The 12,047-nt window shown below is 48.9% G+C and overlaps 1 protein-coding gene across 1 annotated transcript in view; it reads right to left on the bottom strand.

Annotated features, from left to right (window-relative positions):
* LOC115189968 (adiponectin receptor protein 2) overlaps positions 1-12,047 on the bottom strand; it is a 79,405-nt gene that overhangs the window by 20,365 nt on the left and 46,993 nt on the right. Inside the window, exon 3 of the mRNA XM_029748495.1 lies at positions 1,480-1,662. Within this exon, the coding sequence (XP_029604355.1) occupies positions 1,480-1,662 (183 nt within the window). The remainder of the gene's footprint in view (positions 1-1,479; positions 1,663-12,047) is intronic.

Below are 12,047 nucleotides of genomic sequence, written 5' to 3'. Positions count from 1 at the left end.
TACTTTAGACCAGAGCCCTATTCCCTATGTAGTGCACTACTTTAAACCAGAGTCCTATTCCCTATATAGTGCACTACTTTAGACCAGAGCCTATAGGGGAGGGCACAGGAGAGCCAGAAAGTTGTTGTTGACTAATTCTGAGTCATCAAGTGATTTATTTCTGTAATTGAAAGCCTGCTGTTTGCCATTTCAGCACAAGTTAGATGTCTGTTCCCATCAACTGAGGAATTCTGAGCAGCGTAGGTTAATTTCTATTTGCCCCCGTTCTAGAGGTTAGGCATCACAGAGTACATATTGCAGGGCTGTGTTCAGTAGGGCACACACAAAGCAAAACATTTAGCAACAGATACATTTGTTCTATTGGATAAGTTAATGTACAGAACCTCCCTGTTTCAAAATATTTTTTTCTTCATACTGCACATGACAATCATGCCACATAACCCACTGTGGTGACAGAGAGAGATGAACAAACCTCTGTGTGGTAATGACAGGCTGAATAAACTGGCCTAAATGGTGCAGAGCCAATGTGCAGGGGGAACCGGTGCAGAGTCAATGTGCAGGGGGAACCGGTGCAGAGTCAATGTGCAGGGGGTACCGGTGCAGAGTCAATGTGCAGGGGGTACCGGTGCAGAGTCAATGTGCAGGGGGTAGCGGTGCAGAGTCAATGTGCAGGGGGTAGCGGTGCAGAGCCAATGTGCAGGGGGTAGCGGTGCAGAGCCAATGTGCAGGGGGTAGCGGTGCAGAGCCAATGTGCAGGGGGTAGCGGTGCAGAGCCAATGTGCAGGGGGTAGCGGTGCAGAGCCAGTGTGCAGTGGGTAGCGGTGCAGAGCCAATGTGCAGGGGGGTAGCGGTGCAGAGCCAGTGTGCAGTGGGTAGCGGTGCAGAGCCAGTGTGCAGTGGGTAGCGGTGCAGAGCCAGTGTGCAGTGGGTAGCGGTGCAGAGCCAGTGTGCAGTGGGTAGCGGTGCAGAGCCAGTGTGCAGTGGGTAGCGGTGCAGAGCCAGTGTGCAGTGGGTAGCGGTGCAGAGCCAGTGTGCAGTGGGTAGCGGTGCAGAGCCAGTGTGCAGTGGGTAGCGGTGCAGAGCCAGTGTGCAGTGGGTAGCGGTGCAGAGCCAGTGTGCAGTGGGTAGCGGTGCAGAGCCAGTGTGCAGGGGGAACCGGTGCAGAGCCAGTGTGCAGGGGGAACCGGTGCAGAGCCAGTGTGCAGGGGGAACCGGTGCAGAGCCAGTGTGCAGGGGGAACCGGTGCAGAGCCAGTGTGCAGGGGGAACCGGTGCAGAGCCAGTGTGCAGGGGGAACCGGTGCAGAGCCAGTGTGCAGGGGGAACCGGTGCAGAGCCAGTGTGCAGGGGGAACCGGTGCAGAGCCAGTGTGCAGGGGGAGCCAGTGTGCAGGGGAACCAGTTAGTCCGCATACTTTTGGTCATGTAGTGTATGTCCAAGGTGAGACTTCGGGGGACCAGTGTGTGTGTGGTGTGACTGACCTTGTGAACAAACTCCTCCATCTTCTCCATGGCGTGGTGGGCCTGTAGTAGAGGTGTCATGCCCATGAAGCCCTCGTCTGAAGTCTTGAAGTCCTCCTCCCCTGCAGAGGTAGAGTCCATCCCTCCATCTCTCTCCCCCTCCTCTCCATCAGTCACTTTCTGCAACTCCAGCGCATTGGGTCTCTGAGAACACAAGAACAACAGACCACCCAGTCAGAACAACAGACCACCCAGTCAGAACAACAGACCACCCAGTCAGAACCACAGACCACCCAGTCAGAACCACCCAGTCAGAACCACAGACCACCCAGTCAGAACAACAGACCCACCTAGTCGGAACAGACCCCCCCCCCCCAGTCAGAACAACAGACCCCCCCCCCCTCCCCCAGTCAGAACAACAGACGCACCTGGTCGGAGCAGACCCCCCCTCCCCCAGTCAGAACAACAGACCCCCCCCCCCCCCCAGTCAGAACAACAGAACACCCAGTCGGAACAACAGACACCACCCCCCCCCCCCCCCAGTCAGAACAACAGACCCCCCAGATCGATGTTCCACAGAGGAGCTAACCCAGAACACACACACGTCAGGACTCAGGTCAGAGCCCATTGCCCTACATCACAAACTGAATATCAGGCCATTGTGACAGACAGTGTACAGACAGACAGACAGACAGTGTACAGACAGACAGACAGACAGTGTACAGACAGACAGACAGACAGTGTACAGACAGACAGACAGACAGTGTACAGACAGACAGACAGTGTACAGACAGACAGTGTACAGACAGACAGAGTGTACAGACAGACAGAGTGTACAGACAGACAGACAGAGTGTACAGACAGACAGACAGAGTGTACAGACAGACAGACAGAGTGTACAGACAGACAGACAGAGTGTACAGACAGACAGACAGAGTGTACAGACAGACAGACAGAGTGTACAGACAGACAGACAGACAGTACAGACAGTACAGACAGACAGTACAGACAGTACAGACAGACAGTGTACAGACAGACAGACAGTGTACAGACAGACAGACAGTGTACAGACAGACAGACAGTGTACAGACAGACAGACAGTGTACAGACAGAGTACAGACAGACAGTGTACAGACAGACAGTGTACAGACAGACAGTGTACAGACAGACAGTGTACAGACAGACAGTGTACAGACAGACAGTCAGACAAAAGGCTAATTAATAAACCATTAATTGGTGTGACCTGGCTCATGGTAATTTGTAGCTGCTTTGAGTTTTCCAACCCCAGACATACTTTGTATGGTTTTAAGTCCCTCTCCTCATCCCAACGCTGTCCCAATAGCACCCTATGGGCCCTGGTCAAAAACAGTGCAGTAAACAGGGAATAGGGTACCATTTGGGAAGGACCCCAGTGTGCCTCACTCCCCAATCAACAACCGTGTGTGTGTGTGTGTGTGTGTGTGTGTGTGTGTGTGTGAGTGTGTACTCCCCACTACACAGGCAGAAAGCAATTACAATAATTAGTGAGGTGGTGGGGGGGGGGGACAGAATGGGAAACAGTCACTCATCAATCGGCCCCTTCAATTTACTCACACACCATGCAGGCCTGCTTGACACACACACACACACACACACACACACACACACACACACACACACACACACACACACACACACATAGGCGGCCTGTACAATGACAGTCTTTCCTGCAGCCTTCAGACCTTCTTCCCTGCCGCCATCAGGCTTGACCTGTTATCTAGCCAGGCCTTCTTCCCTGCTGCCTTCAGGCTTGACCTGTTATCTAGCCAGGCCTTCTTCCCTGCCGCCATCAGGCTTGACCTGTTATCTAGCCAGGCCTCCTTCCCTGCCGCCTTCAGGCTTGACCTGTTATCTAGCCAGGCCTTCTTCCCTGCTGTCATCAGGCTTGACCTGTTATCTAGCCAGGCCTCCTTCCCTGCCGCCATCAGGCTTGACCTGTTATCTAGCCAGGCCTCCTTCCCTGCCGCCTTCAGACTTGACCTGTTATCTAGCCAGGCCTTCTTCCCTGCTGCCTTCAGGCTTGATCTGTTATCTAGCCAGACCTTCTTCCCTGCTGCCATCAGGCTTGACCTGTTATCTAGCCAGACCTTCTTCCCTGCTGCCATCAGGCTTGACCTGTTATCTAGCCAGGCCTTCTTCCCTGCCGCCATCAGGCTTGACCTGTTATCTAGCCAGGCCTTCTTCCCTGCTGTCATCAGGCTTGACCTGTTATCTAGCCAGGCCTCCTTCCCTGCCGCCTTCAGGCTTGACCTGTTATCTAGCCAGGCCTTCTTCCCTGCCGCCATCAGGCTTGACCTGTTATCTAGCCAGGCCTCCTTCCCTGCCGCCTTCAGGCTTGACCTGTTATCTAGCCAGGCCTTCTTCTTCCCTGCTGCCTTCAGGCTTGAATGAATTAACAATGCCAGGAACTGGCACGCTGTGAGCCGCTGTGACACACACACACAGTGACTGTAGGGGAAGGTCTGTTCTGAATAAATAGGAAGTAGGTTGCAGCAGAACTGGGACAACATGAATACCCTGTCCTGTAAAGATGGTGAACTAGAGAGTCCCCACACATACATACTGTATAGTCATACATACTGTATATTCAATAGGGGTCTATCCCATGGTACTGCTCAACACTCAAAGCATGGACAACATATCATTTAAAAAGAAACAAGGGGAAGGGAGACTAACTAGTAGACTCAGAGAGAGTACGCCAATTTCAGGTGACAAAAAAAAGGTTAGGCCAAGTGATAAAACCAGAGAGAGGGAGAACAGATTCAATGGGAAAGTGTTACTGAGCCAAGGTGCAAGGGAGGGAGGATGAGGGATAGAAGAGAGAGCAGGACACATACAGAACTAGAATACACCACTAGAAATGTAGTCACACACACATACTACTACCAGTATAGATTTAGTTAGACTACAGCTGAACCTCCCCCCCACACTACTCCAGTATAGATTTAGTTAGACTACAGCTGACCCCCCCACACTACTCCAGTATAGATTTAGTTAGACTACAGCTGACCCCCCCACACTACTCCAGTATAGATTTAGTTAGACTACAGCTGACCCCCCCACACTACTCCAGTATAGATTTAGTTAGACTACAGCTGAACCCCCCCCACACTACTCCAGTATAGATTTAGTTAGACTACAGCTGAACCCCCCCACACTACTCCAGTATAGATTTAGTTAGACTACAGCTGAACCCCCCCCCCACACTACTACCAGTATAGATTTAGTTAGACTACAGCTGACCCCCCCCCACACTACTACCAGTATAGATTTAGTTAGACTACAGCTGAACCCCCCCACACTACTCCAGTATAGATTTAGTTAGACTACAGCTGAACCCCCCCACACTACTCCAGTATAGATTTAGTTAGACTACAGCTGAACCCCCCCCCCCACACTACTCCAGTATAGATTTAATTAGACTACAGCTGAACCCCCCCCACACTACTCCAGTATAGATTTAGTTAGACTACAGCTGAACCCCCCCACACTACTCCAGTATAGATTTAGTTAGACTACAGCTGACCCCCCCCACACTACTCCAGTATAGATTTAGTTAGACTACAGCTGAACCCCCCATACTACTCCAGTATAGATTTAGTTAGACTACAGCTGAACCCCCCTCACACTACTCCAGTATAGATTTAGTTAGACTACAGCTGAACCCCCCCCACACTACTCCAGTATAGATTTAGTTAGACTACAGCTGAACCCCCCCCCCCCCACACTACTCCAGTATAGATTTAGTTAGACTACAGCTGAACCCCCCCACACTACTCCAGTATAGATTTAGTTAGACTACAGCTGAACCCCCCCACACTACTCCAGTATAGATTTAGTTAGACTACAGCTGAACCCCCCCACACTACTCCAGTATAGATTTAGTTAGACTACAGCTGACCCCCCCCACACTACTCCAGTATAGATTTAGTTAGACTACAGCTGAACCCCCCATACTACTCCAGTATAGATTTAGTTAGACTACAGCTGAACCCCCCTCACACTACTCCAGTATAGATTTAGTTAGACTACAGCTGAACCCCCCCACACTACTCCAGTATAGATTTAGTTAGACTACAGCTGAACCCCCCCCCCCCACACTACTCCAGTATAGATTTAGTTAGACTACAGCTGAACCCCCCCACACTACTCCAGTATAGATTTAGTTAGACTACAGCTGAACCCCCCCACACTACTCCAGTATAGATTTAGTTAGACTACAGCTGAACCCCCCCACACTACTCCAGTATAGATTTAGTTAGACTACAGCTGAACCCCCCCACACTACTCCAGTATAGATTTAGTTAGACTACAGCTGAACCCCCCCCCCCACACTACTACCAGTATAGATTTAGTTAGACTACAGCTGAACCCCCCCCCCACACTACTCCAGTATAGATTTAGTTAGACTACAGCTGAACCCCCCACACTACTCCAGTATAGATTTAGTTAGACTACAACTGAACCCCCCCACACTACTCCAGTATAGATTTAGTTAGACTACAGCTGAACCCCCCCCCCACACTACTCCAGTATAGATTTAGTTAGACTACAGCTGAACCCCCCCACACTACTACCAGTATAGATTTAGTTAGACTACAGCTGAACCCCCCCACACTACTCCAGTATAGATTTAGTTAGACTACAACTGAACCCCCCCCACACTACTCCAGTATAGATTTAGTTAGACTACAGCTGAACCCCCCCACACTACTCCAGTATAGATTTAGTTAGACTACAGCTGAACCCCCCCACACTACTCCAGTATAGATTTAGTTAGACTACAGCTGAACCTCCCCACCGCTTTCTGTCAACATTCATTCTATTTTTACATCACAACATCCATAGTCACTAAAAATAGAAGTTGTAGCCATTCACCATTTACACCCTTCACATAAAATGGAAGATTCCAGAGGGTTGATGCAGGGTGCCAAGTCATCTGAAAACAGGAGCATAGAGATGAACAGTGACGCTCAAACTACAGTTACTAACTTCATGTAGACAGAGAGCGAGAGAGATGAACAGTGGCACCAGGCTACTATATGTAGAGAGAGAGAGAGAGAGATGAACAGTGGCACCAGGCTACTATATGTAGAGAGAGAGAGAGAGATGAACAGCGGCACCAGGCTACTATATGTAGACAGCAAGAGATGAACAGTGGCACCAGGCTACTATATGTAGACAGCGAGAGATGAACAGTGGTACCAGGCTACTATATGTAGAGAGAGCGAGAGAGATGAACAGTGGCACCAGGCTACTATATGTAGAGAGAGAGAGAGAGATGAACAGCGGCACCAGGCTACTATATGTAGACAGCAAGAGATGAACAGTGGCACCAGGCTACTATATGTAGACAGCGAGAGATGAACAGTGGTACCAGGCTACTATATGTAGAGAGAGAGAGAGAGATGAACAGTGGCACCAGGCTACTATATGTAGAGAGAGAGAGAGAGATGAACAGTGGCACCAGGCTACTATATGTAGACAGCGAGAGATGAACAGTGGTACCAGGCTACTATATGTAGACAGCGAGAGATGAACAGTGGTACCAGGCTACTATATGTAGACAGCGAGAGATGAACAGTGGTACCAGGCTACTATATGTAGACAGAGAGAGAGAGAGAGAGAGAGAGAGAGATGAACAGTGGTACCAGGCTACTAAATGATGCATACCAGATCTTTATATACCGTTTATTCATGGAGCAACCGAGTGGTGCTAGACTAGCTAGCAGTGTTCAGATGAGACGCTAGCCGTATTTATAATACATGACTAACTCATTTCCCATGCCCACCAAGCCCAGCCAGACTTCCAGAGCATTCCAACAACATGGCCTGGCCAGTGTGTGTGTTGCAGGCGGTGCAAAGTCACACACTGTTAAGTGTCCAGCTATCCCATAGACTCTGGGGCCTCCTCATTACACACTAGAGCAGTATGGTGTATATGCATAGCAGAAGGCCGTCTGAACGCACCTGTTCATGTGTGTGTGTGTGTGTGTGTGTGTGTACACTGTATTATACATGTCATGTCTGCCACCAGAGTGATCCATTACAGTAAAGGAACAACTCTGAATTATAGAGAGTCAGTAATATAGGGAGTTATCTCCACCAATGAAGTATTTATAACCTTCATCTCAGTGTGTGTGTAGGTGACAGGGTGCCCTCTAACTACAGTCCACCCTCCATATTAACTCCAGTGACCTGGCGGGAGAAAATACCCGACGGACTGTTTAAAAACAACCAACATCTTAGAGTGCTTCCACAACACACACCATAGTGATATCTCTGCTATGTATCCCTGGTCCACAACACACACCAGAGTGATATCTCTGGTCCACAACACACACCATAGTGATATCTCTGCTATGTATCCCTGGTCCACAACACACACCATAGTGATATCTCTGCTATGTATCCCTGGTCCACAACACACACCATAGTGATATCTCTGCTATGTATCCCTGGTCCACAACACACACCATAGTGATATCTCTGCTATGTATCCCTGGTCCACAACACACACCATAGTGATATCTCTGCTATGTATCCCTGGTCCACAACACACACCAGATTGATATCTCTGATCCACAACACACACCATAGTGATATCTCTGCTATGTATCCCTGGTCCACAACACACACCATAGTGATATCTCTGCTATGTATCCCTGGTCCACAACACACACCAGAGTGATATCTCTGCTATGTATCTCTGGTCCACAACACACACCAGAGTGATATCTCTGGTCCACAACACACACCAGAGTGATATCTCCCTTCACTGGTCCAGGAACATAACTATTTGTAATACAGCACTGCCGGAGGGCTGGACAGGGAACAGGGAGGGAAGAGTGGAACAGAAAGCCTCTATCCATGAACCAAACCGGACCTGAACCAAGCCTTCCTCAAGACTGGTTCATCACATACCTCAAACCAATACACACAGCCGCACACACTAAAAATTCCTCATGCCCACACACACACACACCCTTGCTGTAAAAATCACTCACCCACACATAAGTAACCATGGGTGAACACACATATAGGCTAGACCTCCACAGAAGAGATCACCCATGCATCCCTCTGCCTCACCCCAGAGCCAACACACACGAGCAGGTGGTTGTCAACCCAGCTGACTGGGTGATATTTTGGGGGTAGGCTTGTGGGTCAGCGCCAGCAACGGGCGGTTTGGGGTCAGCGCCAGCAACAGGGGGGTTTGGGGTCAGCGCCAGCAACAGGGGGGTTTGGGGTCAGCGCCAGCAACAGGGGGGTTTGGGGTCAGGGCCAGCAACGGGCGGTTTGGGGTCAGTGCCAGCAACGGGCGGTTTGGGGTCAGGGCCAGCAACGGGCGGTTTGGGGTCAGGGCCAGCAACGGGCGGTTTGGGGTCAGTGCCAGCAACGGGCGGTTTGGGGTCAGGGCCAGCAACGGGCGGTTTGGGGTCAGGCCTGAACTGTGGGTAGTGGTTCAACTCTCCCATTCAAGTGTACATCTCACCCCCCACACACTCTAGTACCCCACCCCCCCACACACTCTAGTACCCCCACCCCCCCACACACTCTAGTACCCCACCCCAACACACTCTAGTACCCCACCCCCACACACTCTAGTACCCCACCCCCCCAGAAACTCTAGAACCCACCCCCACACACTCTAGTACGCCACCCCCACACACTCTAGTACGCCACCCCCACACACTCTAGTACGCCACCCCCACACACTCTAGTACGCCACCCCCCCGACACTCTAGCACCCCCCCACCCAGACACTCTAGCACCCACCCACCCAGACACTCTAGTACCCCCCCCCCCCCCGACATAAGAGACCTTAGTCAAAACTAGTATAGTAGGGAACTAGTTTTGCCTAGGCTCATATTAGGACCACACAGGACCAGGGTCATAAATAGTGTACACTACAGGTATGTAGGGAATAGGGCATTATTTGGGTCATTGGAGTCCAAAATAGTGCACTAGGGATTAGGGTGTCATGTGAGAGGCAGTGTATGTGTACAGTGTGGAATGCTAACGACAGGGTGGAGTACATTACAGCTCATCACGTTCTCTTGGCTGAGGAGTGGAACGGAACACGGTTCTGTTGAATCCCACTGAGAACCCGGGTCTTAGATGAGCTGACATGTATACTGAACAAAAATACCAAACGCACCGTGCAGCGATTTCCAGGATTTTACTGAGTTACACTTCATTTAAGGAAATTAGTCAATTTAAATAAATTCATTAGGCCCTAAACTATGGATTTCACATGACTGGGAATACAGATATGCATCTGTTGGTCACAGTTTCAAAGCAAATTTCCAGCAATTCTAACCATTTTGCCATGGCTTATACCTTGTTCTCATGCTATTGGAGTGACTCAAACATGAACTAAATCCATGCTGGCTCCATGCCTTGACATTTCTGGAAATTTACATTCTCCCTGACTGTTATTATGGTGATTGCTAGTTCTGAAAATGTATTACTAAAAAAATATAAAGCTCTATTACCTTTTCTACATACTTTATATCTGGTTTCAGTCGTTTAAAGTTTACACTGAACATGTTTTAATTATGCATTTATGTTTCTGCAGTGGCGATGTGCCGCTGCTGAATGCATATAGGGGAAACACCACACACACACACACACACACACACACACACACACACACACACACAGAGAGTCACTTCAGGTCAAGTTGACAAGGGGCTACTGTCGGTCAATGAAAATTAAGGGAACAAGGACAAACTGTTTGTCACATCATCCACTAAATGACTGCAGGCTCTCTTTCTATGGGTTATCAAATCATACAGTGAAGCAGAGTGCTGTAATATCATCAGCTGTAATACTGTAGACTGTGGGGTGTAATATCATCAGCTGTAATACTGTAGACTGGGGTGTAATATCAGCTGTAATACTGTAGACTGGGGTGTAATATCATCAGCTGTAATACTGTAGACTGTGTGGTGTAATATCATCAGCTGTAATACTGTAGACTGTGTGGTGTAATATCATCAGCTGTAATACTGTAGACTGTGTGGTGTAATATCATCAGCTGTAATACTGTAGACTGTGTGGTGTAATATCATCAGCTGTAATACTGTAGACTGTGTGGTGTAATATCATCAGCTGTAATACTGTAGACTGTGTGGTGTAATATCATCAGCTGTAATACTGTAGACTGTGGGGTGTAATATCATCAGCTGTAATACTGTAGACTGTGGTGTAATATCATCAGCTGTAATACTGTAGACTGTGGGGTGTAATATCATCAGCTGTAATACTGTAGACTGTGGGGTGTAATATCATCAGCTGTAATACTGTAGACTGTGGGGTGTAATATCATCAGCTGTAATACTGTAGACTGTGGTGTAATATCATCAGCTGTAATACTGTAGACTGGGGTGTAATATCATCAGCTGTAATACTGTAGACTGGGGTGTAATATCATCAGCTGTAATACTGTAGACTGTGTGGTGTAATATCATCAGCTGTAATACTGTAGACTGTGTGGTGTAATATCATCAGCTGTAATACTGTAGACTGTGTGGTGTAATATCATCAGCTGTAATACTGTAGACTGTGGGGTGTAATATCATCAGCTGTAATACTGTAGACTGGGGTGTAATATCATCAGCTGTAATACTGTAGACTGGGGTGTAATATCATCAGCTGTAATACTGTAGACTGGGGTGTAATATCATCAGCTGTAATACTGTAGACTGGGGTGTAATATCATCAGCTGTAATACTGTAGACTGGGGTGTAATATCATCAGCTGTAATACTGTAGACTGGGGTGTAATATCATCAGCTGTAATACTGTAGACTGGGGTGTAATATCATCAGCTGTAATACTGTAGACTGTGGGGTGTAATATCATCAGCTGTAATACTGTAGACTGGGGTGTAATATCATCAGCTGTAATACTGTAGACTGTGTGGTGTAATATCATCAGCTGTAATACTGTAGACTGGGGTGTAATATCATCAGCTGTAATACTGTAGACTGGGGTGTAATGCCTGCTGCCTGCCTCAGAGAGGGAGATTAGCAGGAGTCCCTTTCCCCAGGTCCCTTTCCAATCCTCAGTCCTGATCACAGAAAGGTTAAGGGTCAAATGGGGTTGAATCCCCTGGATCCTGTGCCAACCCTTAGGTTAGACACACACACACACACCGTCCCTCCCGAGGTCAGACACACACACACAGTCCCTCCCGTTACACACACCGTCCCTCCCGAGGTTCGACACACACACACACCGTCCCTCCCGAGGTTCGACACACACACACCGTCCCTCCCGAGGTTCGACACACACACACCGTCCCTCCCGAGGTTCGACACACACACACACACCGTCCCTCCCGAGGTCAGACACACACACACACACCGTCCCTCCCGAGGTCAGACACACACACACACACACACACACACACACTCCCTCCCGAGGTTGGACATAAACCATAAATTCTGTTAAATGCCTCATAATTCCATGTGCTTAGCCTAACTGGCAATCAATAGTGTACTGTAAACCAATCAAATCACTGATTATCATCAATTGGCAGATAGA

Source organism: Salmo trutta, unplaced genomic scaffold (genome assembly GCF_901001165.1).
Source record: "Salmo trutta unplaced genomic scaffold, fSalTru1.1, whole genome shotgun sequence".
NCBI classification, from domain to species: domain Eukaryota; kingdom Metazoa; phylum Chordata; class Actinopteri; order Salmoniformes; family Salmonidae; genus Salmo; species Salmo trutta.
The sequence above is the reverse complement of the archived record's forward strand: the minus strand, read 5'-3'. Positions and strand labels throughout refer to the sequence as shown.